Below are 27,533 nucleotides of genomic sequence, written 5' to 3'. Positions count from 1 at the left end.
GCGTGATGTGTGTCCTATGAGCGGCCGCTTGACCATGAAATCCAAGTTTTCTCACCTCCGCCCTAACTGTCATAGTACTTGCAGTGTATCCTGATGCAGTTTGAAGTTCCTGTGTGATGGTCTGCCTATAACACATTATCACCCTCTTCAACTATTGGCAGTCTGTCAGTCAACAGATGAGGTCGGCCTGTACACTGTTGTGCTGTAGGCGTCCCTTCATGTTTCTGCTTCACTATCACATCAGAAACAGTGGACCTAGGGATGTTTAGGAGTGTGGAAATATCGCGTACAGACGTATGACACAAGTGACACACAATCACCTGACGATGTTCAAAGTCCATGAGTTCCGCAGAGTGCCCCATTCTGCTTTCTCACGATGTCTAATGACTACTGAGGTCGGTGATATCGAGTACCTGGCAGTAGGTGGTAGCACAATGGACCTAATATGAAAAACGTATGTTTTCGGGGGTGTCCGGATACTTTTGATCAGATAGTGTACATCGCATCTACTGAGCTGTCCTGTTCGGGTATTTCCTTTTTGGTGTGTAGTTCCTTTTCTTTTTCCCTTTGAGCGTATTTTAGTTTGTTACTGAGCACAACAACTACACACTAAAAAAATTGTTAATGTCAGGTGACGTTTTTGGATTCAGCTGTTGGCTGCTACATGCATATTATAAAATATGGGTGAGAACAGTAGGCCACGTGAATACTTGATTCAGGATGCGGTCTGATGACCAGTGATCTGGACCAACTCTTATTTCCAATTTTTGAAATGCTGTCACTTTCGTACAGTCCAGTCCATCGATATTATCATTCCCTATTTAGCAGCAATTACATGCCGCAGTTTGAACCTTATTTCTCAGATATGCCTATTTTAAATTGATAATCAACAAAAATCAGCATATGAAACAATGAAACTGAAATTCTCATTTCTTAATCTGCTCGTTTATGAATGCTATCGACAAATAAAAGCTGAAAATATCTGGTAATAATGGATAGCCTTGTCTAGCTCCTTTGTTAATATCAGAAAATTCTGTCCCATTTCTTAAAATATGGATCCTCATTTTACTATTTTCATATGACCGGAATGCCATAATCGGATATGCTGAAACACTTATTTACTTTAGTGATCCCCATAGCATTTTTCTTATCCGTTTTATCCGGTCAAACCTCTTTTCCTCTTCCATTGATCTGTCTGTCTAGACATGTTGTCGCTGTCCTCAATCCGAAGACTGGTTTGAAGCAGCTCTCCCAACTACTCTATCCTGTGCATGCCTCTTCATCTCTAAGTAACTTTTGCAACTTACACCCTTCTGAATCTGCTTACTGTATTCATCTCTTGGTCTCCCTGTACAATTACCCCCCCCCCCCCTCCCCCCACACACACACTTCTTGTCCATATTAAATTGATGATCCCTGAATGTCTCAGAATATCTTCTGTCAACTGATCCCTTCTTTTGATCAATTTGTGCCACAAATTTCTTGTCTCCTCAATTCTATTCAGTACCTACTCATTAGTTACACGATCTACTCAGCTAATCTTCAGCATTCTTCTGTAGAACCACATTTCAAAAGCATCCAGACTTCTCTTGTCCAAACTGTTTATTGTCCATATTTCATTTCTATACATAGCTACACTCCATACAAAAACTTTCAGAAAGACTTCCTAACATGTAAATGTATGCTCAGTGTTAACAAATTTCTCTTCATCAGAAAACATTTTCTTCCCATTGTGTCTACATTTTACATTCTCTCTACTTTGGCCATCATCCGTTATTACGCTGCCATAATAGCAAAAAAAAAAAAAAGAAAAACATTTTTACTTTAAGTGTCTCTTTTCCTAATGTAATTCCCCCAGCATCAACTGATTTAATTCTGTTTCATTTCATTATTCTTGTTTTGCTTTTGCTGATGTTCATCTTATATCCTCCTTTCAAGATGATGCCCATTCTGTTCAGCTGCTCTTCAAAGTTCTTTGTCTGTGTCAGAATCATCTCACCAGTGAAACTTAGTTTTTTTCCCCTCCTTGAACTTCACACTCTGCTTCAAATTTTTCTACAGTTTCAGTCACTGCTTGCTCAGTGTACTGATTGCATAACATCAGTGATAAGCTACAACCTGTCTTTCTCCCTTCTCAATCACTGGCTTCCTTTTCATGCCCTCAACCTTCATAACAACTGTCTGGTTTCTGTATAAGTTGTAAATAGCGCTTCGCTCCCTGTATTTGACTCTTGCTACCTTCAGAATTTCAAAGAGAGTATTCTAGTCGACACTGTCAAAAACTTTCTCTAAGTCTACAAATTCTATAAATGTAGGTTTGTCTCTCTTTAACCTATGTTCTAAGATAAATCACAGGGTCAGTGTTGCCTTGAGTGTTTGTAGATTTTTGCAGAATCCAAACCACCTGTCCCCAAGGTCAGCTTCTACCAGTTTTGCCTTTCTTCTGTGAGGCATTAGTGTTAAGATTTTGCAGCAATGATTTATTAAACTGATAATACAGGGTGTACATAAAGTCTGGGAACACTTTCATTTATTTATTGCACAAGAACCAAACATTGTAGAGATGTCAAACATATTGCATTTTGAAGAGAAAATCTGCAAGTTTTATTTATTATTTTTTTTTACAAACATTCACAATGTGAACCATGAGTGACCCAGCAGACATCAATACATCAATCGAATTATTTCCATACCTGTCCCAACATAGTATCGGCGACTGTGGTAGTCGCTTCCTGTATTGTCTCCCGCAGTTCTACTACATCACGTGGTAGAGGTGGTACATACACCAGATCTTTAATGCGTCCCCACAGAAAAAAGCCACATGAAATGAGATCTGGTGATAAGGGAGGCCATTTCATGAAACAGCTGTCCCCTTCTGTAGCACATCTGATCCACCGATGTGGCAGCTCCGTGTTCAGGTATCCACGAACTTCACGATGAAAATGGGGTGGAGCCCCATTTTGCTGAAAGATCAACAGAGAGTCCGATTGTATTTGAGGCATCAGCCACAGCTGCAACATGTCCAAGTAGGAATATCCAATGACAGTGTCTCTTGTACACACTCCACATTCACTTCACTCACAATGGGATGTCCACTACTCTTTGCCGGGCACAAGCAACCAGTCGTAACGAATTTGTTGTGCCAGTGGTAAATGGCCTTCCTTGTTGGTGGCTTCTTACCGTACTTGGTTCTAAACATCCGTTGAACAGCTGTAGTAGACTTGTTTTTGTCGAACTCCAACACACAGAATGCTCACTCCACACCTAAACTAGCCATGTTTGCGACTAACACTGACTATCGGAAAATTACCGAACTACGCTGTGGCCGTATACATGAAAAAAACTTTCAGGGTTTTTCTTCAAAATGGCATACGTATGATACCTGTACAATGTTTGGCTCTTGTGCAATAAATAATTGAAAGTGTTCCTGGACTTTATGTACACCCTGTATTTATACCTCTTAGCACTTGTTTTCCTGGGAATTGGAATTATAATATTTATATTGAAGTTCGAAGGGATTTCCCTCTCACACTAGATGGAAGAGTTTTGTCGTGGCTGGTTCTCCCAGGGCTGTAAGTAGTTCTGACAGAATGTCGTCTACTCCTGGAGCCATGTTCAGCCTTAGGTCTTCCTGTGTTCTGTCAAATTCTTCTCCTAGTACCATATCTCCCATCTTGTCTTCATCTGTGTTTTCTTCTGTTTCTGTAACAGTGCCATAAAGTCCATCTTCCTGTACGAACCCTCCCTATACTCCATTCAGCTCTCCCTTCTTTGCTTAGGACTGGTTTACCATCTGAGTTTTTGATATTCAGACACATGGTTCTCTTTCCTCCAAAGCCCTCTTCAATTTTCATATGGGCAGCACCTCTTTTTCCCTAGTAATATGTTTCTAAATTCTCACAGTTGTCCCAGACATGTGTAAATTAAAGTCCCCACCGCAGTGCTTTAGTTGGTGAGAAGCTTTTTTAATCAACTCCACACATAGATTACGAATGCCTAGCGACTTTTTACATTTTTAATCACTTTTTGCAGTTCTTGCATTGTTGTCGGACCGAGAGTCAATGGTGTTGGTGTTTATATCTGCTTCTTCTCGATTGTCACTCCATAAACATCTAAAGAGCTTCAACCATTCCTTGTTGGATATTACATTTAGTTCTAAAGTATCTCATTCCTATTTGTTAAAGTGCTCCATAATTTACAAACTTTGTTTTGTCTTCCATGAAAACCATATAAAGATAACAACAACAACAATAAACGATTTGTTAAGCTCATTTTCCTCACTGAATTGATAGATTATCTTCATTTTTAGCTAAACTTCTTATCCAATTCCTAATTTCTTACACAACTTAATTATGTCCTTTGCTTTATACCTATGGCTACCAAATTTTATGTATGGTTAATATGCCTACAACTACACCTAGATTTGGAGCTACACAGACCAAACATTGCTGTTGATGCAGTCTTCTCCAGAGACTGGGCTGATGGACCTCCACCCTAGTCTCTGTGCAAGCATGTTCATTTCAACTACTGAAACCTGCTTCTATTGGAACCTGCTCCCTCGGTCTCTTCCTACAATTATATTCACCACAATGTCCTCCTTTATCAAGCTGATGATTCATTGGTCCTCATCCCTTCTTTTGGTCAATTTCTGCCATAATTTTTTTCCTACCCAATTCAATCCAGAGCCTCATTGTTCATGCAATGTACCCATCTTATTTTCAATATTCTTCTATAGCAACATGTTTCAAAAGCTTCTATTCTGTTCCTGTCTTAACTGCATCATCTACGTTTCACTTCTGTACAAGGCTACATTCCAAATACCTCCACGAAAGATTTCCTAACAATCAAATTTACATACAATGCTAACAAATTCCCTTTTTTAGAAATGCTTTTCTTGTTACAGCAAGTCTGCATTTTATATCCTCTCTGGTCGTTAGTGCCTTTGTTCCCCAAATAGCTGAACTCATCAACTACTCTTAGTGTCTCATTTCTTAATTTAATTCCCTCACAAACAAGATTTAATTGGACAAAATTCTATTATCCTTGTTCTCCTTTTGTTGATGCTCTTCTTATAACCTTTTTACAAGACACTCATTCTATTCAACTACTGTTCAAACATCTATACTATCAGACTAAATTACACTGACATCTGCAAAACCCAAAATTTTTTCTTCTTTTTCCTGAACCTTAAATTCCTCTCTAGATATCTCTTTGGCATCCTTTGTGATACAACATGTCAATTCTGCACCACAATAAGTTCCACTTAGACTAATGAAAGATGTTTGCGGAAACCAGAAATGCTGTTTAGGTATTTAAGTGTGGAAGATCCTACTGTGCACACTTTGGTTTGCCATATGTGCAGACATGCTGTAAAAGATGTTAGCTCAGATTATCAACAAGGCATGATGGCGAATGGATGTCTCCAACTCCTGTGAAGGTCCACTTATGTTTTGGAGTCTCGGTTTTGCAATGCCTTGGAAGCCACAGAGCAACAGGCTTGGACGATAATGTCAACATGTGAACAGTTGATCGTACATAAGAACAGTCATTCTCAAATGTCAAATGAATAAAGCAGTATATGTTACCTATTGTCATTTGTTTGGAGCCCTTAGTTAAGACAGATGTGTTCACCCCCAGTTGTAACAGAAGCTGTTGATGGAAACATTGCATGCAAAATACAGGTGTTACCACAAAATTCGTGATGCCATTTAGTTGCCTGCATATCTTGGCATTCTTCTGGCACCTGCCCAATGCAGAAGATGAAGTCACATGTCATGGTACAATGGCACTGCCCAGCAGGATCACTACAGAGAATACCTTCAAGAACGGCGACTGCAAGACAATTATAAGATAAAAGTCGGCAAGTAAATCAGCTGGCTGACAAATCATCCATGCAGTGCAGAACAACATACTAAAACCATTCATATACAACACTCCACCTTTACTGCTTATCCAGTGTAGACTGAATATCATTGGGGAGAGGTTACAATGCTCTCAAACTCCATTCTCAATCTCTGCTTCTGTTTCAAGTCTTTCGATTCTTAATATTCCAGACTGGTATCTATAAAGTATTATACAACTTTTCACTCCCTATATTCTATCCCCGATACCTTCAGAATTTCTAAGAGTTTATTCCAACTGTCATTGTCAAAAATGTAGGAAAAGACAGACTGCTACTTACGATAAAGAAGATACATTAACTTACAGATAGGCACAATTAAAACACTTACATAGAGCTTTCAGTCACAACCTCCATCAGTAAAGAGACACAAACACCGTTCACATACACAAACAATCACATCTCGTGCATCCTTTCCTACCAACTCCAGCATCTCGGGCCAGAATGCAATTATCAACCAGCAATCTGGATGGGGACGAAAATGGATAGCTGCTTCACCAACCAAGCCATCTGGATGCTTCCCTCCACCATCAGCTTTTCAGAACTGCACAGATGGGAGTTATCCATACTCCACTCCTGTAATTATCCCAGTCTCAACCTACTGTAGCATATTGTCCTCACACACTCCATCCAACAGTTTCTACCCCCTCTGTCCTGTCATCTCCTCCCCGTTCTCTCTTCCCACTCTGTTTATTTCCAGCCCTCTGCCAATGCATCTGCCTGTCTTTCCGCACTCCTCTTCTTTTCTCCCCACCTTCCTGTCTCACAACACTGTGTCTGTTGACATTCTAGTCCCTGCACACTCTACCACACAGCGTTTGTCCCTCTCCCCACCTATACATGACTACAAATGATCAGGGTCGTAAGTATTATACTCAAATGTTTTGTGTTATACTTTCTGGCATATTCCACACCCACGAGAATCATCTCATTTTTTGTGTCTAAGGAATGAAAACTGAATCTAATGTAATTTCATGGTTGGCTCTGCTATAGATCTCAATAACTATGAGGGAATGTAGTGTACTCCAGTGGCCTACTTTCTGCTCAGGTCTTTCAACACTCTGACCAATTCGTTTCACAGTATAATCTCATCTACTTCTTTTCCCTTCCTATAATATTTTCTTAAAGTTCATTTCACTTGTATAGCCCCTATATATATTCCTTCCACATTTCCTGTCTCTGCTTAGTATTGGCTTGTCATCTGAGCTCTTAATACTCAAACAATTGCTTCTCTTTTCTCAAAATGTGTAATTTTACTATAGATATTCCATCTTTCCCATATTTATGCATGCTTCCATAGCCTTTAATTTATCCATCAACCATTACTGCTTAGCCAGTTAGCACTTCCCATCAATCTCACTCTTTAGTTGTCTGTATTTCTTATCGCCCAATTCATTTTCAGCACTGTTATATTTTCTTTTGTCAATTAGGTATCTCCTGTATTACAAATGGATTTATTCTAGGCTTTACCTTCTTACTTGTATGACCCTTTGCTGCTTTCATATCTAACAGCTCCCAACCGTCTTCAGCTGCTTTTCTTCTTCTGTTTCAGTCAAACACTGTGTAATGCTCCTTTTGAAACTTGACAACCTGAGCTGTGGCTACTCTAATCTTAGAAGTTTGGCATTCCACAGGTACCACTAACTACGTAGGTTGCCAATTTGATTCGATCATGTGTCACGAGCAAAGGTCTTAGATCAAGGTATGTGTACCGTTGGTTTGGCGGCTCCTGGAGAAGCAGTTGGCAGAGGGGCACATGGCTGGCAAATTGTGGCCTTTGGGAGATTCCAGCTGTCTAGCACCAGTCTTGAGAAGTGGAAGGTTAAATCAGTTGGTGGGCAAGCCTGGCTAGCTCGCTTAACAATTGACGGGGGAGCGGGGGGGGGGAGCACAAACACAGAAGGACATTGCGTGCAACCTGGTCAGCACATGACCAGGCCCAGTGGACCGCACGCATCTACAAGTTTCCTCCTCCACTGTATTCTGTCCATGGCTGCTATCCGCCATCCATTCACATCTATTGACACTTTAAATCTTCATGGAGTCCATCCCTCCAACGCTTCTTGGGTCTCCCTGGCGGTCTCTTTCCTGTAGGTGTGAAATCCAGGAGCTTCCGAGGCTATCTGTGATCCTCCGTCCGGGCCACATGGCCGGCCCACTGCATTCGTTTGGCTTTGACAGTTCCTGCTATGTTGGGCTGCTGGTATAGTTCCTCAAGCTCTTGGTTGTATCTGATCCTCCATTCTCCTGTATCTACATCCAGAACCGGACCGAAGATCTTCTGAAGCACTTTTCTCTCAAAAACAAGGAGCTTATGGAAGTCCTGTTTCTGGATACTCCATGTCTCAAAGCCATGTAGAACAACAGGCTGGTTCAGGGTTTTGTACAGTCGTATTTTGAACTGGGAGGCCGACAGGGAAGGAGAAAGAAGGAGTCTCACACAAGTAAGTGGAAGCAATGTCAGACTCAGCTCGGGTCCCCACGGTCGCCACCCGTGTACTTCTAGCTGAATTCCCCTGGGGGAACGTCCCCACTTACTCTGGAAAATTAAGGTTTGTGGCACCTTGACGATCGCCTGTGTGGATTGGAGGGTGTAATCCTGCAAGTCGTGGCTCCTTCGCACCTGAGTGAAGTTAAGTGTTGTTTTCTTTTTTTCAGTACTTGATGTTGTAAGGCTATGCCTGTGTTGTATAGAATGGGACCAGAATGAGATTTTCAGTCCCGAGTTCGAGTCTCGGTCTGGCACACAGTTTTAATCTGCCAGGAAGTTTCATGTCAGTGCACACTCCGCTGCAGAGTGAAAATCTCATTCTGGAAACATCCCCAAGGATGTGGCTAAGCCATGTCTCCGCAATATCCTCTCTTTCAGGAGTGCTATTTCTGCTAGGTTCGCAGGAGAACTTCTGTAAAGTTTGGAAGGTAGGAGACGAGATACATGCAGAAGTAAAGCTGTGTGAATGGCGCGTGAGTCATGCTTGGGTAGCTCAGTTAGTAGAGCACTTGCCTGTGAAAGGCAAAGGTCCCCGCTTCCAGTCTCAGTACGGCACACAGTTTTAATTTACCAGGAAGTTTCAGAATTGGACCAGTTGTATTAACACACCTACCAGTGTTTGAGCACATTACTGTTGGTCAGTGTTACTAAATGCAATTTGTGTTATAGGCCATATGTTGTCAAAGTAAGAGAATTCTCTGTGATAGGTTTCTTGAAGGGAATTAATTGTGGTTGTATCTGTGTATGTTCGTGTTATTGTGCAGCAGACAGTGATATGATCACTCCTGAATTCTAGCAATTTTTAAGGAGTGTTAGGTTCGACCATATTAGTACCCACTTTGCAATTTATTTATTTATTTATTTAATTTTATGCCCTGGAGATTCTTGTGTGAAATTTTATTTGCACAGGTTACTCTTCTCTTTTCATGCTGTTCCCTGGCCCCAGAGAACAGGCATGTTTGTTGGCGTGGTGGCATTTCTGTCATCACACTATACCAATGCCTATCTAAAGTGTTTCTCTTCTTCTTGTTTATCCTGGCTTCTTGAGATCTCTCATGAAGAGACACAAGTTCCGTAGTGGTGTTGGACAATCAATGATGTTATACAACAGTTAATAATTTAACTTTTGAAACTGCCAGTTTATTGGCATTTATGGCAACAAAAACACTCTTATACTCTCATGTGGTCAGCAAACTTCGTGTAACATTTTGTATGTGTAATGGGCCTTACTACGTCGCAAATCGTTCAAATGAATTAATTAAGCTGCTTTACAGTGTTGCTAGGCAACGTAATCAACAAGATGATACGTGTCTCAGTTAAAACTGGACCTCGGTATTTTGAATAAACTTTTGATTCATTTTTTGTCGAAGTCAGCAGTTGTCTCAAAATTAATTTCCAACTCTGTGCATTAAGTCCAAACGCATTTACGTGATTTACAGGACAACTCGATCACCCACTGGCGTGTAACGTATTTCAATTCGAGCGCGCAGGTTTCAGGTTTCCCCAATGGGCTAAACAACTCTTTTGTAATAACGTGATATGTCTGTTGTGTGTAAAGTTTAAATGAAGCTGGATTTATTCTCCATTCGGGTCAAGATCACAAAATAAAATTCACCAGATAGGTCAGCGAACGGTACTGGCGCAGTTTTAGCACTCTAAGTGATAACTCGTCTCAGAGTAAGAGCCGCACATAAATTACACTTTTTTTTATGCATACAAAATTCAAAATACCTTTATATTACTAGGCGCTCAGTCCGGAACCGCGCGGCTGCTACGGTCGCAGGTTCGAATCCTGCCTCGGGCATGGATGTGTGTGATGTCCTTAGGTTAGTTAGGTTTAAGTAGTTCTAAGTTGTAGGGGACTGATGACCACAGATGTTAAGTCCCATAGTGTTCAGAGCCATTTGAACCATTTTGAACCTTTATATTAAACAAATAAATTATGGCATGTAATTATTAATTAAACATTTCCGATTCTGAATAAACTTCAAGAACTTGTATTTCATAATCAATAAAATTTTATCGTCTGAGAGAAATTATTAGTTTGCTAAAACGGATTCAAATTACAGTCAGCTGTGTCTGGCTGATGACGTCACAAATCGACACTTGCTTGGAATGAACGAAATACCTGTACCGAAAAATACTGTCCGTTGAGTAATTTTCTGTTTTTTATAACATATTTGGTACTCCCTGCATCCCTACACTGTCCCCCCCAATCTGTAATGTTGCGGTATGATTGAAGACGTTACAGGATTCACAGGAGCGTGCCAGAGTTGTGTACTCTGCTGTTACTCCTTAGTTCAGCCATCCCAAGAATCATACCACAAGTTGTAACATACACTTTACATCAAATTTTACATGAATAATTGTAAATGGGGGCCTAACAGAAATTGCCCGTTTAACTGAATCTCCAAAAGTCAATGAATTTGTTCGAATTTCACTTTCTGACACAATGCACTTCACACTCACTACACAATACACACACAACACTTCACTATTCGGTGAGAAGTCCCTTCTACTGGATGCACAAGGCAGGGATTGCAGCCAATTTCGATAGAAAATGGATAGAACTGCAACCACCACCGAGCTGTATACATAGCTATAGTCAGCTCAGTCATCTTCTACTTTCTTGCTTGCTTTTCAAGTGAGCTGTGTACAGTGTTGGGTTGAGTGACATATCAGCTGGTAACATCAACTCTGCTTCTCCACTGTGTCACTTGCGATTCTCTCTGGAGCAAGTGTTGTTTCACCTGATATTCTTTTGTCACCAGATTAATGAAGTGAATGCGCAATTCTTCCAGTTATTCGGCGAATGTGCTTCATAATTTGTTTAATAAAGATTATTTTCTTGAAATTTGGATTACAGCATTTTTTGTCTGTTTTACGGCTAGAAGCTGATTACTGAGAAGTGAGAAAGCTGGGAATATTCTCATTGATGTTTGTATCGTTATATATTGTTGTGTTTAAAAGTTTTCATTCGTTAACTGTCAAGTGCTGGTTTAATGTTATAAAAGTGTGTTACAGATTTGCTTATGCGTTTTTCCCTTATTTTGTGCAGATTTGCGTCTTCATCATAAATACTGTGAGTATTGTTCACCTGTGCTTCTTTTGTGCATTTTTTGTTGTTGTATACATTGTCATCCAATACTGAGGTTTGTCCATAACATAATTGTAGTCAGTTTGTATTAGACACTAGTCCTTGCATCTTCCTACCATAGTACATTCATGGAATTTGTATTCCTTTTCCCTACCATAATGGTTATTGGTTCATCGTGAAATTCAAATAATTATTTCCGTATGTTTCATATCATACTTTCATTGTCTTCAGCACCTGGTTTTCTTCTTATTATGTTTCCCAGATTATAACGTCGATTTGACAGTTAGATTAGTTTCCTTTTCATTCCTTTCTCATATTTCCTTCAGTTTTGATCATGCCCATTATACATACATGAAATATACTTTTTACCATTAATACATATAAAATTCCTTCAGCAATTAATAAACATAAAATACTTATGCCTCTAGGGTAGCATTCTTTTAAACTTAACTAACCATCTTGAAGTCAGTTATTCTTGCTTTCTCTTGTTCTTCAATCTATTAATTGCTTCTTTCTCTTTTCAGAAATTATCTTTTCTGCAAACGTTTTCATTTTAATCTCCTTAAATTATATTATTGTGGTATGTTTGCCATAATGCATACATTATATTTAATAATAATGGAATAAAATAATCCTTATAACTATATATAAAATAATGAACAAAATAATACAGCTTGTAGCTCATCCTGTGGTTTAAGTCTAATATCGGTGTTGTGTTAGTAAATACTCTTCTCATTCTCTTTTCCTTCATTTTCTCTTCGTAAATGGTACACATCTTCTTATTGATGATATTGCTTTATCTCTGTGTGGTGGAACAAACATTAGAATTACAGTGAGCAAGTATATAACTTCCTTCATGGGGAATTTGTATTATTCTGTATGGTTCATTATATACATACTGCCATTTCATATTTAACTTTTTCTTTATCAAGGCCTTTGGATGGTTTCTCACCAATATTTCTTCTCCAACAGCATAGGTTATTACCTTCTTCACTTTTTTATCGACTTCTGCCTTTCGTAATTGAGCTTCATGTTGTAGATTTAAGTAAACTTCCTTCGAGATGTCCTTCTTAGTGAGATTGTCTCCTTTAATTTGTGGCCATCCTTTTAGCCAGTCTTGAGAATCATCCTTTCCATACATCACTTGGTTGGGCGAATATCCTGTAGAAATATGAGACAAGTCGTTATAAATCCTTTCAAGTTCTGATAACCACTTGATCCATTTGTAATGTTGGTGTGTGGTATAGATATGTAGAAATCGATTTACTTCATGGAACAATCTTCCGACTGGATTCTTACAGGGATAAAAGTTTAATATTGTATTCCTCCATAATCTCTCTCCAGATTTTGCTGATGTAATAGGCAGCATTGTCTGTCAATATCATCTTCCATTTTCCAATCTCTGTTAGGAAATCATTGAAAAATTTCTTTAACATAGGACTCACATGTAGTTTACTCAAAGGGTACAATTTCACATACTTCGAAAACATATCGTAGAATTCCAAAATATACTTAAATATTCCATGAGTATTAGGACATGGTCCACACGCATCACAAGATATCAGTGTCAAATGGTGGTGTGGTATGACTGGATGTAATTCAATTTTTTGGCAATAGTTGATAGGTTTAGTTTTCTGGCAGATCTTACATTTCTTCAGAATGTCACTAGCCAAGCTTTCTAAGTTCAGATGGTAGCAAAATTGGGCTATCTTGATTTGCATTTTAAAGAACCAAAGTGTCCCCACTTCAGATGTGTACACGACAGTAAAGAGTCCAGATGTTCCTTTGGAACACATACTTTCCATGGTTCATCTTTAGTTTTTCTTTGAAATAATATATTAGATGGTAAAGTATATAGACTACCAGAATAATTTGTAGCTCCTGGGCTGATTACATCTGAAATAGATTTCCAATAAGGATCTTGTTCTTGCAACTGTGACGTAATATGACACAACTTCGAAATTTGTTTCTCACATAATGCAATAGACAGATTCATTACTTTAAAATCTAAAGTCTGTGCCTCAACTTCTTCACTATCCTATCTACTAGATAAACGAGATAGAGCATCTACTACAACGTTGTCCTTCCCTTTTATACATTGCACTAAACTGTTATATTCTTGAAGTAACAAGGCCGATCTGGTTAACCTTGCATGAAACATTCTTCCCATTAAATATAAGACAAAGCTTTATGGTCACAAAATATGGTTATTCTTTTTCCATAGACAAAATATCTAAACCTTTTAAGCGCCCATACCACAGCTAGTACCTCTAATGCTGTGTTAGAGTATGCCCTTTCATATTTAGAGAGCGTTCTGCTTGCAAATCCTATAATCTTAAAGGTATTCATATCTTCTGGATCATCCATTTGGATGTTTCAGAAGCATCAGTGGCAATCCAAAAATCCTGTTTAAGTTTTGGATGACGTAACAATGGGGCGTTAACTAAAGCATCTCAGATTTTGTCAAATGCTTGATTACACTCAGGGGTCCATTTCCACATGATGTTCTTTCACAATTATTGTAATAAACATTCATGGCTGATTAATTGATTAGGCAAAAATCGGCGGAAAAATGAGGCTAATCCCATAAAAGATTTTAAGTCCTTTTTATTTTTAGGATAGGGACACTCTTTGATAGTATGGCGAGTATCATACTTATAACACAGAAAACACCATTTACTTTCACTACGTAATATTTTATTGGCACACGATAACTCAAAACACAAAGAAGTAGATTTCGACAATCACGGTAACAGTCATGACGAATGTCTCACACCAACTAGTCAACAACCAAAGTAAAGTAAAACGAAGTACAAAGCTTCTTCAAAAGAGAAGGGAAGCTCTCCTTTGGTATAGTACTACATCTAGAACCACTTGTATCTTTCCACTCATCAAAAATTTGTCTCCACTGACGTTTTAGTGGTCTAAGGAAAGCAACTTCAAGAGGTTGAAGAAGGTGTGTGGAGTTGGGAGGCAGAGCAGTGAAAGCAATGTTATTATCTCTAAACAACCTTAAGACCTCTGCATTTAAATGGGAGCTCAAGTTGTCGACAATTACAATTTTTTTACCATACTACTTTTATTACAATTAGCAGCAACAGATGAGAAAACCAATCCTCAAAGCATTCCTAATCGAGCCACCCAGGTTTTGTCCTGTTATATCTGGTATGGGAAGGGCCATTTTCTGTCCAGATAGTCCATAGCTTCTCTGACTTGTAAACAATGGATGGAGGCGCTAGTGTCCCTTCAACATTACCACACATCATTAGAGATGTACATGCCTTAGATGTGTTGCAAATCGTTTCTGGATATTTGGCACCACGTTTTGTAATAACTCTTTTGGTCCCTGGATCATCTACCAAGTTCGTTTCATTGCAGTTCCATACATGTGATGGAGGAATGCCTTCTAGCTCCCTTGAAAAATGATCAAAATATTCATTGATTGTCACTTCATCAGCAGCTGCTCTAGCCCTAGTGATGTTTTGGGCAAATCTGCTACTTATTTTATCACTGTGGCGTGCCAGAAAATACTTGGTAAGTAATTTGGAGAAGATAACACTCGGCGTCCACCTCTGTCAAGATACGCCTTTAGAGTAAACCGTAAATCGAGCAATGAAAGTGGGAAACCATAATCACACATCGTCACAGCAAACATATCATCCTCTTCTTTACTAAACACAGTTTGTGCACCAATCTGTGCATTATGTTTCCCATGTAGCTTATTCATGAGGGTATTTCGGTAAATACCGTATTTATTTGCTGCTGCATGAACTGAAATTTTCTTATCACGAATTTCTGTAAGCGCATTCCCAACATATCATTAGTGTAGTTGGCATAGGGACGACAACTGGCGGCCTTTTTTTGTTATGTTCGTGGAATTTGCTGCAACAGAATCGTATACAGAAAATGTCTTATGAATGTCGGTGCAGTATGTAACAGAAAAATTACCCAAAGCCTTCAGCGACAAAACGATCACACTGTGGCAGCAGACTAATAAATAAAGTAGGAAAACAATATACTAACCTCAGTTAGCTTAAATTCTTCCTTCTGTAAGACACAATATAAATTTTTCTACGAACACGCTCACACTGCAAAACACTCAAGACAGTAGAGACGTTCAGCCGGGAATCTCAGAAGCATGACGTAAATAACGAATACACCAGCAGATGGTACTACTATCCAGCTATGTTCAGAGTACATCAACGCTTCTGGTGGAAACACCCGGAACTGCTAGGACACATTTGTTCAAAAGAAAAGCGGTTGGCACAAATGAACCTGCACGGCACCAAGTCACACCGGTTTACGGTATCGAATTTCTCATATAATTCTCCATTATCATCATTAAGTGACTCGAACTTGTCAAATTTTTCATTGAGTAAACCCGGTTGGGTGTCGAATTTTTCAGTTTGGGAATCAAATTTAGAGGTGGTGTGGCAGTCTATGTTAACAAGTCACTTAGCGGCACAGTCAATAGATTAGATCTAGATTTTCTGTGTGATGAACAAAACTTTGAAGCTGCTGGTATAGTAATAGACAGTTTTAAGTTAGTTGTAATTTCCCTATACAGGTCACCTAAGGGTATAAACCAATGTATTTTTAGAAAAACTGGACCTGCTGTTACATGTACTTACAGATACTAGATGGATACATTATGATATTGTGATAGGTGGAGATGTGAATGCTGAATTCGATGATACAACACAAAAACGTACTATCACTGAACTCCAAAACCAACAGTGCAACTTACATTCAATCAATAACAAGCCTACAAGACAACATGCATGTTTTGACAATATTTTTGTGAATTTTAAAACAACAGAAGAATCATGTTTTGCGACAGTATTTCCATATTTTGATCATGATTCAATATCTTTAAATTATACAAGTAGGCTCCCTGTTGATAAGAGTATCGGTAACGTAAATAAGCCTGTCCCAGAAGTTGTGGTCACTAGACCAGTCACAGATGAGAAAATTGAAAGTTTCGCACGTCCATTTCTAACAGAGATTGGTTTGGCCTGTGTTATGATGACACACATTTTACTCTAAGCAATTATCTGCCAGCAAAGGCAGGTACCAACAATTATCTGTTTACATTGGTAACATAGGATTAATAAGTGGATCACAGTACGGATTTAGGAAAAACCTGTCAACCATTGATACCATAGACAATGTTGTTAAACACATTCATCAAGTATTTGAAGATAAATGCTTTGCTCAAGTGACTTTTTGTGACCTAAGCAAAGCCTTTGACTGTGTAGAACATACACTACTACTAAAAAAAAAGGACTTTTATTGTGTTAAAGGTAACAGCCTTAAGCTATTAAGATCATATTTACAAAACCGTAAGCAAGCCATCTGTGTTGGGAAAGAAATGTCCAGTATAGAACAAGTTAAGGTAGGTGTTCTGCAGGGATCCGTGCTGGGCCCTTTCCTTTTCCTAATAATGATAAATGACCTGCCATCATTTATTAAATCCAGAACAGTACTCTATGCTGATGATACAACGTTTCTGAACAGCAGTAATGATCATAATAGCCTTAAAACATGCGTTACAGAGACAATTGAGCAAGCTTCACTCTGGTTTAAAGTAAATGGGTTCTTGCTTAATGAAAGCAAAACCCAGCAGGTGGTATTTAGTTTAAAAGACAAGTTTCCATCAGATGATCCTTGTTGTGTTAAATTTTCGGGGGTATATTTGGATGATAAACATTCTTGGAATCCACATATTAAGTATATTAGTGGTAAATTGTCTAGGGTAATCTATTTGTTAAGGCGATTAATGCACTGTGTCCCTGAAAATTATGTTAGAGTATCTTACCACTCATTTTTTCAAAGCATCATATCCTATGGTATTATTTTATGGGGAAACTCCACTTGTGTGTATGATATACTATTGCTGCAAAAGAAAGCTATTAGAATAATTACAGGCTCACCATACAAGGCTCATTGTAAACCTTTGTTTACTCAACAAAAAATAATGACAGTAGTAAACCTATATATTTATTATGTTTTAATCTACACAAAAAAGAACTTACATAAAGTAAAACAGAGGGCAAATATACATTGTTACAACACTAGGACAAACAGCTGTATCTATATGTCCTACCACAGACTGTCAAAATCAGTCAACAGTTATGAACTTATGGGCCACAAATTATTTAACAAACTTCCACAAGCTATACAAAATTTACCAGAGCAACAATATGAACAAACACTTTATGACTGGTTAGCTGTAAACCCATTCTACAATATAAAGGATTTCATGACCTGTGATATAAAACTGTAATGTTAATAACAATTCTGTTCTTTTATAGCATGTACTGTATTGTATTATGTGTATGACTTTGTCTATTGCTGTAATGGCTTAAAGACAATAAAATTGTTATTACTATTATCATTTAAACGTCGTATCATATATTCTCAGTTAACTGACATTGCATACTCGCCATGAATTTAATAATATCATCGTTAAGCTCAGTAACATTTGATGTAAGATTCACACTTTCCTGTGTAACTTTGGTATGTTACTATTTCTACTTGTACTTGGGTGTTCTGCTACTGTCACCTCCACATCAATGATATTACTGTGATAAATTATGTGATTGGTGTCTTACATTTGGGAGTCTTTCGCCAAGATTTGCCTCACTCAAATTATGCGATTGCTGGTCCATAATTGGTTCCCTAGTACCTCCTCATGAGGATTATATCCACATTCACCCCCCCACCTCCCCCACCCACCTGTCACTTACAAACTCTGGATTGCATTATCTCATGCTCTCTTTGTTCGGATGCACATTTTACCTAATAACTTTATACACAGTTAAAATATCAACTCAAAATATACTTTCACCAGCCAGTTTATTGGCATTTATGGCAACAAAAACACTCTTGTACACTTATGTGGTCAGCAAACTTCGTGTAACATTTTGTATGTGTAATGGTCCTTACTACGTCGCAAATCGTTCTAATGAATTAAGCTGCTTTACAGTGTTGCTAGGCAACGTAATCGACAAGATGATACGTGTCTCAATTAAAACTGGACCTCGGTATTTTGAATAAACTTTCGGTGCATTTTTTGTCAAAAACAGCACTTGTCTCAAAATTAACTAATGTACGCTATTTACTGGACAGCTCGATCACCCACTGGCGTGTAACGTATCTCAAATCGAGCGCGCAGGTTTCAGTTTTCCCCAATGGGCTTAAGTCTAAACGACTCTTTTGTAACAATGTGATGTGTTTATCTTGCGTAAAGTTTAAATGAAGCTGGATTTATTTTCCATTCGGGTCAAGATCACAAAATAAAATTCACCAGATAGGTCAGCGAACGGTACTGGCGCAGTTTTTGCACTCTAAGTGATAACTCGTTACAGAGTAAAAGCCGCACATAAATTCACACTCTTTTTTATGCATACAAAATACCTTTATATTAAACAAATAAATTATGGCATGTAATTACTAATTAAACATTTCCGATTCCGAATAAACTTCAAGTACTTGTATTTCATAATCAATAAAATTTTATCGTCTGAGAGAAATTATTAGTTTGCTAAAACGGATTCAAATTAGAGTCAGCTGTGTCTTGACGATGACGTCACGAATCGACACTTGCTTGGAATGAACGAAATTCCTGTACTGAAAAATACTATCCGTTGACTAATTTACTGACTTTTATAACAAATTGGGCGCTCCTTACATCGCTACAACATGGACTGACTGGCCGTCTGCCGCCCCTATTGGTAATGGTGGCTCAAGTTGACCCTGCGGCGGGTGCGTGGCGGCATACAGTGCCGCCAATTTTGTTTTCGTTAAATAATTACGTCAGCGCACCGAGCACGCAATAGTGGTGCTAGATGTGCTTCGATTGTTTAGTCACGCGCCAAACTGCACTACTGCGCCGTCATTATACCCACCATAACAGCTGCGACTCACCTGTGAAGTGGACGACTGCACCGAGACGGCACTGCGTACCGCATGCGCCCGGTAATGTAAGTACATGTAGCCGTACCACTGTCGAATGTTTTGATGATTAGAAACTTTGCTTTACAACTCTGGGTGAATGATGATTTAGTTATTAACATTGTTTTGGTATTAGAATTATTTTATTGTCTCCCAGGTCCGTACAAAGGAAAAGACTAACACCAGAAGCCGTCAGCGTCTTCTTCTGCAATCATCAGACGAAGAAGATTACGAAGATTTCTCTGACTGCGATGAGGAAGCAGAAATAACTGAAACTGCAGATCATTACAGCGAATCTGAGCAGTCATGCGTTGACGGGAATGAAGTGAAAGGAATGCCACATGATGACTGCCATTTTTATATTGGTAAGGACCAAGAAACTTTGCGGATAAATAATCCGTTAGCACTACCAAGGGAACCAAAACGTAAGAATATAATCAAAGTCCTACCTGGCCCGAAATGCAATGGTAGCGAAGCTAAAAGTGAAATTGAAAGTTTTCTCAAATTGTTTGATCCTGAGATAATTGATTATGTCGTTGCAAACACAAGCAAGTACACAAATAAGAAGAAATCGTCTGTGAATTACTCAAGGGCTAGAGATTGCAAAACTACTTCTGCTTCTGAAATAACGGCTCTTTTAGGAGCACTGTTTCTCATTGCTGTACAAAAAGGAGGACGCACAAATGTATTAAAACTGTGGGCATCAAATGGAACAGGAATGATTATTCTAAGGGCAGCATTTTGCTACAAACGCTTTCTGTTCTTGCTCCGGTCACTCAGGTTTGACGATACTTCTACAAGAAAAGAACGACTAGCAACTGATAAACTTGCTGCCATCCGCGATCTCCACTCAGCATTTCTGAAAAACTGCAGAAATAACTACAGTCCAGGGGAGTTCACAACCACAGACGAAATGCTTGTCCCATTTCGCAGACGTTGTGTTTTTGTTCAGTACATGCCCAATAAGCCCGCTAATTATGGATTGAAGTTGTATGCATTGTGCGATAGCAAGACATTTTATACTTTTAATTTTGAAGTGTACTGTGGCAGACAGAACCCTGGACCATATGTTGCATCTAACCAGCCAAGGGATATTGTGAAGAGATTGGTTGAGCCAATCAAGGGAACGCACAGGAATGTAACTACGGACAACTACTACAGTAGTTACCCTGTAGCCCAGCATCTTTTAGAAAATGGGCTAACGTTCATTGGAACATTGAAAAAGAACAATGAAATTCCTCCGGAATTTTTGCCCAACAGATCGCGAGAAATTGGAAATTGTCTTTTCGGATTTCAAGATGACTTCTCTCTTGTTTCATGCCAAACAAAAAGGAACAAGGCTGTGCTTTCCCTGTCGTCAATGCATGATACTGCTGAAATCGACATTGCTACAGGCAAGTCTGTAAATTTGGACTACAATGCAACAAAAGATGCAGTCGATACTGTAGATTATGTGTGTACATCCTACTCTACACAAAGGACCACAAGAAGATGGCTCATAGCTTTGTTTTTTCGTTATCTGCATATTTTTGGGATAAATTCCCAGGTCTTGTTTTTTGCTAACAATCCAGAGAAAAGATTCATAAGAAGAACCTATCTAACAAACCTGGCATTGGCTCTGATGGACTGAAAGAAAGGGCTCAGCTCTCTACTCTACCATGAGATATTCAAGGATTTCTGTCACCTCATCAATCAATTCCCGCCAATCACGATGAGACTGTAAGCAGGGGTGGGAAGTGCCATCTTTGTGGTGGTAAAAAAAAAATAATAAAACTACTGTCACTTGCAATAGCTGCAAAAGATTCATTTGCAAGCAACATTGCTACAATGTTGTCACATGTAATGATTGCAGAGCTTCTCCAGAGGAAGAAAGTGTGCGATTCTTTATATGTATTTAATGACTGCCTTAGTCTTTATTATTACTACGAAGTTGTTATACACATTACACGTTTCTGTAAAACTTACTTTAACAATGGTAAACAATCACATCATATCTGTGGTTATAATTTATTTGTTATTAAAGTAGCACTTAGGAAATATCCTGGAAACATATGTCAGATATTCTGTAACAATTTTAATTTTCCCGTGCACCTTGGATATATGTATACAGATCATATTAAAAGTTGCTGTTAAGAATGATGTTATAAACAATAAATAATTAATTCCACCAAAAAATAAAAAAACTGCTTTTTTATGTGTTTAAATGTAGGCGGCACTGAGTGCCGCACGTGCCCGCTGACTCAACAATCTTAAGCGCGCCTGCTGCAGGGATAAGTACACCTGGAAGTTTCATATGTGCCATGGCGGAGTGTCACTGCTTATGTGGGAACCAATAGTTACATCTGATTGGTGAATTTAAAGAGCTCAGAAGATTAAGGTGTGTTTGCGAAGCCTGAGGTTCTTCCTCATTATACCTCTGCAACTGTTCTTTTAAAGCTGGCATGCTTATTACTACTTCTCAGTGCATTAAGAATAAGATCTGTTACTTACCATTATAAACTGCAAAACTGTGCCTTGATTCGCAGTCATTAGCTACTACACTTGCAGTGAAACATTGCTGCTCGCAGCTTGTTGGCTGTTAAGTGGCCCTCTGACAGCTACAATTAGTGGTGGTGTATCTTATGATCACTCCCATATTTGCATGAATGTTATCCGATTGTGTAACAGTTACCTAAGCTTACAATTTGTTAGTCCATTTAACAGTTATTATTGTAAATCATTTGGTTGATAAAATTGTTTGTTGAACCTGCTTACACCCACACTCAGTTGATGTGACTCTTCTGGTTTTGGGAGCTCTGTACTTCCGACTTTCATGTCCGATCTGGTGCAATCGTTAAGATCGTCTTTTTGAAGATTTGAACCTGTTCAAGCTTTGGTGACAACTCTGATTATTTTCATAAGTTTTGAATTGTAATGTTAATGTTGTTGTAAGATAATAAAGTATATTACATGCAACAACAAAGGGCAAAACATGTGGGCCCACCTTCCACATTTTTCTCTTAAGGCTATACCAAAGCTAGTTGTGAGATATCAAACCTTTATATCAACTAAAATAAACATTTTTTGAAAAAAAATGTAATTACATAGAAAGGTTGGAGGGAAAAGAAGAATTAAGGAACTCCTCAAATTTCCTAAAATACACTAATCCGTTCTTTTCATCCTCTTCCTTCCCCTTATACCCTTCTGCCAGAAGAAATCAGTGCCTATGAAAGCTTCCACATTTCCTTATCTTTTGCTGCTTTGTGAGATTTTATCTATCTGATTTTAAAACCTTTGGTTCTCTCTACTTATTCAGCTCACATCTCCTTAATTTCCAGTCTTTGTGCAGTTTCTAAGTCTGAAGTATCATTATGTAAATCAGTCTGAAACATTGGTGTCCACAAGTGTCTTCCATGTATGCAGTCTTATTATGTGATTTTTAAACAAACTGTTACCTAATACTATGATATGCTCTATGTAAAATTTTACCAGGCAGATTCTCATTTCATTCCTTTTCCCAGTCCATTTTCTCCTACTATTGTTCCTTCTCTTCCTTTCCCAATAATCAGATTCCAGTTCCCCATCAGAATTACAATTTTGTCACTGTAAACTAACTGAATAATTTCTTTTCTCTTCATACATTCTTTCAGTCTCATTATCTGCAGAGCTATTTTGTTTATAGACCTCTATGATGGGTGATGGCTTTATATAGCTATCATTTTAGAATGGATAAGAGATGGAAGTACCTTCAGCCAGCTTTTAAGGACAGCACTGTATGCACATGGGCCCATTCAGTGGCAAATAATTTAATCAGAGTATAGATTGCAACTAAGATTTGCTCAGTTTGTGAGGCACAATTTATTTTATTTATTTATTTTTTTAAATTCACACTGTAATTAGCGAACTCCAATTGCAGAACTCGCAGGAAAATTTTGATGTTAAATTGCAAGAACCGTAATTCAATTTTCATTAAGAAACCTGTAATTATACTTACCAACATCTGATTAATACTTGATAAATGTGAAAGTTTATAAATGTCTTTATTTTCTGTTTCAACAATCATATGTTTCTCACTAGAACAGTACACCCATAATAGTCTCAGTGGCTAGTGTAGATGGTTATGTTAATCAAATAACTTTATTCGTACATAACTCATCACACTATAAAGAAAATTTAAAAAGTAACTTCTTTCACAGAATTAGACCTCGAATGGTACTTCAATTCAAAATTTGTTCAGTTTACAATATGGAAATATCTTTCCAGAATTATACGACTCCAACTGCTGTGTTGCCCATTTGCAAGTGGATCTAAGGCACTAACTGTATGTTACAAGGAAATAGATAAAATGAATATCAAGAATTGCATGTCATTTGTGTTGTGTCCCTACATGCAGCACATTTCCAGTACTAAAATGGTAGTTGGAGACAGAGAAATAAATAATAATAATATTAATAACACACCTACAAGACAGGCAAGTTTACTGTCTTAAAGGCTGTGAACTTGCCTGGACTGATTAACCTACACATTATGGCTTGGTCAGGTTTGACACCTGTCACTTCAGATGGGAGGGACAGCACATTTGTACAAAGTTATTGTAAAAGACATGAATCTCTCTGACAGTTGGAATGTTTGACCCACGGTTCATGTAACTGATAATTCTATAAATTACATGAATGACACATTACATGGTGATATCTAATAAAATTTCCCACTTTGTATTATCACTCATGATATACAAGTAGTTTCAAATGGAAAACGATGTGCTTTCAGCCTCAACAGGAGGAATAAAGAACTATAGGATGTTTAGTGAATCGTAAATTGCACATCAGTGGCACACATGGCTTCATACTAAATGAGTACAACCAAGCGACAGAGATGCGACAAACCACAAAAAACCTTGATACAGGTGGTGCACCTGTGTGGCCATTCCTCTATGCAAATCCACTTATGGCCATAGAGAATTAAAGGCTTGAGAATGCCTTATTACAAATGGCATTCTTGCACAAGGACATTTTTCTAAGTGAATTTGCTCATGCGTATGGTAATGAGAGACATTACAAAAAAGGCTTCTTACAGGTGGTGGACTTGGATGAACATTCCCCTGTGTGAATTTGTTCATGCCTATGGAGATTTGCGGCTCGAGAGAATGCCTTGTTACAGATGGTGCACTTGTATGGACGTTCCCCTGTGTGAATTCGCTCATGGCTACGGAGATGTGAAGCTAGAGAGAATGCCTTGTTACAGGCGTTACACTTGTATGGAGGTTCCCCTGTGTGAATACGCTCATGGCTACGGAGATTTGAAGCTAGAGAGCATGAGTTGTTACAGAAGCCGCACTTGTATGGACGTTCCCCTGTATGAATTCGCTCATGGCTGTGAAGAATTGAGGCTTGAGAGAATGCCTTGTTACAGGTGGCGCACTTGCATGGACGTTCCCCTGTGTGAATTCGCTTATGGATATGGAGATATGAGGCTTTAGAGAATGCCTTGTTACAGGTGGTGCACTTGTATGGACATTCCCCTGTGTGAATTCGCTCATGGATATGGAGATATGAGACTTGAGAGAATGCTTTGTTACAGGTGGTACACTTGTATGGATGTTCCCCTGTGTGAATTCGCTCATGCCTATGGAGATTTGAGGATTGAGAGAATCCCTTGTTACAAGTGGTGCATGTGTATGGATGTTCCCCTGTGTGAATTGGCTCATGCCTACGGAGATTTGAGGCATCAGAGAAGGCCTTGTTACAGGTGGCGCACTTGTGGGAATGTTCCCCTGTGTGAACTCGCTCATGGTTATTGAGAATTGAGACTAGAGAAAATGCCTTGTTACAGGTGGCGCACTTGTATGGACGTTCCCCCATCTGAGTTTGTTCATTGCTATGAACATTTGAGATACAACCATTAGTATTTTCTGTACACTTTATACTGACCATGTAATGACTGTCAAGTGGTAGTGAAGTGTTATCAAAGTCGTTCTCTGTGGATAATAGCAAGTCATTCTTGGTATCCCAAATATTATCATGTTTAGTGCATGTTGCAGCCAAATACTTGTGTTTGAAGTTCTGTTTACCAAGCAGAGTCTCACTGGAAGTGTTCGACCCAGTGTACAAAACCTGATTCATATTATTCCCTATTTTAGAAACAGAGTTCTTTGTTGTATCATGCCTCAAGTCAGTGGTACTAGCATTGTTATTGTTCTTGCCTAGGTCTTCTTCTATAAGTTCGATTGCAGTGGTACCTTTGGAAGGCATGCATCGTCTCCAGCAGTATGAAAGATGTCGATTCCGATATGCTGCACTGGAGAATGCCTTGTTACAGGTGGTGCACTTGTATGGACGTTCCCCTGTGTGAATTCGCTCATGGCTATGGAGAACTGAGGCTTGGGAGAATGCCTCGTTACAGCTGACGCACTTGTATGGACGTTCCCCTGTGTGAACTCGCTCATGGCTATGGAGAACTGAGGCTTGAGAGAATCCCTTGTTACAGGTGATGCACTTGTATGGCCGTTCCCCTGTGTGAATTCGCTCATGGCTATGGAGATATGAGGCTTGAGAGAATGCCTTGCTACAGGTGGTGCACTTGTATGAATGTTCCCCTGTGTGAATTTGCTCATGCCTATGGAGAATTGAGGATTGAGAGAATGCCATGTTACAGGTGGTGCACTTATATGGACGTTCCCCTGTGTGAATTCACTCATGCCTAAGGAGAACTGAGGTTTGAGAGAATGCCTTGTTACAGGTGGTGCACATGTATGGACGTTCCCCTGTGTGAATCCGCTCATGGCTACGGAGATATAAAGCTAGAGAGAATGCCTTGTTACAGGTAGCGCACTTGTGTGGACGTTCCCCTGTGTGAACTCGCTCATGGTTATTGAGAATTGAGGCTAGAGAAAATGCCTTGTTACAGGTGGCGCACTTGTATGGACGTTCCCCCATCTGAGTTTGTTCATTGCTACGACCATTTGAGATACAACCATTAGTACTTTCTGTACACTTTATACTGACCATGAAATGACTGTTAAGTGGTAGTGAAGTGTTACCTAAGTTGTACTCTGTGGATAATAGCAAGTCATTCTTGGTATCCCAAATATGAGCTTGTTTACTGCATGTTGCAGCCAAATTCTTGTGTTTGAAGTCCTGTTTACCAAGCAGAGTCTCATTGGAAGTGTTCGACCCAGTGTACAAAATCTGATTCACATTATTCAGTATTTTTTTTCATTGTGCTTTAGAGTACAGATATAATTACACATTCCGGTAACTTTGGATTGCGCTAATGATTGCTTTTTGTTTCGTTAGCAGGTTGACAAGAGATGTGTGGGAGCGGCGACATATTCTAGAAGAAAATCGCTAGTGCTGTGCACATAGCATTCTTCACACCGAATGTATCTACGTACAGGGGATGGCCGCGTGACTATTAACTTTTGGGAAGTAACAGCTCGATGTTTAAATAATTTTCATAATGCTTTAGAATAAAGATAAAATTACACATTCTGGTGACTTTGGATTGCGCTAATGATTACATTTTCTTTCGTTAGCAGGTTGACGAGAGATGTGTGGGAGCGGCGACATATTCTACAAGAAAATCGCTAGTGCTTTGCACATAGCATTCTTCACACCGAATGTATCTACGTACAATGGATGACTGCATGAATAATAAGTTTTTTGGTAAGTAACAACTCGATGTTTTAATTTCTTTCATTAAGGATTAAGAACAGAGATAAAATTACACATTCTGTTGACTTAGGAGTGCGCTAATGATTGCATTTTCTTTCGTTAGCAGGTTGACAAGACATGTGTGGGAGCGGCGACATATTCTAGAAGAAAATCGCTAGTGCTGTGCACATAGCATTTTTCACATCGAATGTATCTACGTACAGTGGATGACTGCATGAATAATAAGTTTTTTTTGGTAAGTAACAGATCGATGTTTTAATTTTTTTCATTATGGTTTATGAATACAGATAAAATTAAACATTGTGGTGACTTAGGGGTGCGCTAATGACTGCATTTTCTTTCGTTAGCAGGTTGACAAGAGCTGTGTAGGAGCGGCGACATATTCTACAGGAAAATCGCTAGTGCTGCGCACATAGAATTCCTCACTCCGAATGTATC

At 38.8% G+C, this 27,533-nt stretch overlaps 1 protein-coding gene across 1 annotated transcript in view; it reads right to left on the bottom strand.

Annotated features, from left to right (window-relative positions):
• Positions 1 to 26,357, bottom strand: part of LOC124545873 (zinc finger protein 99-like) — a 168,089-nt gene extending 141,732 nt beyond the window's left edge. Inside the window, exons 1-3 of the mRNA XM_047124833.1 lie at positions 26,122 to 26,357; positions 25,493 to 26,037; positions 12,473 to 12,648 (exon numbers count right to left, since the gene is read on the bottom strand). Of these exons, the coding sequence (XP_046980789.1) occupies positions 12,473 to 12,648; positions 25,493 to 26,037; positions 26,122 to 26,357 (957 nt within the window). The remainder of the gene's footprint in view (positions 1 to 12,472; positions 12,649 to 25,492; positions 26,038 to 26,121) is intronic.
• Positions 26,358 to 27,533: the final 1,176 nt, after the last annotated feature.

This window comes from Schistocerca americana, chromosome 8 (genome assembly GCF_021461395.2).
Source record: "Schistocerca americana isolate TAMUIC-IGC-003095 chromosome 8, iqSchAmer2.1, whole genome shotgun sequence".
Classification (NCBI taxonomy): domain Eukaryota; kingdom Metazoa; phylum Arthropoda; class Insecta; order Orthoptera; family Acrididae; genus Schistocerca; species Schistocerca americana.
Note: the sequence above shows the minus strand (reverse complement) of the source record. Positions and strands in the feature narration are given on the sequence as shown.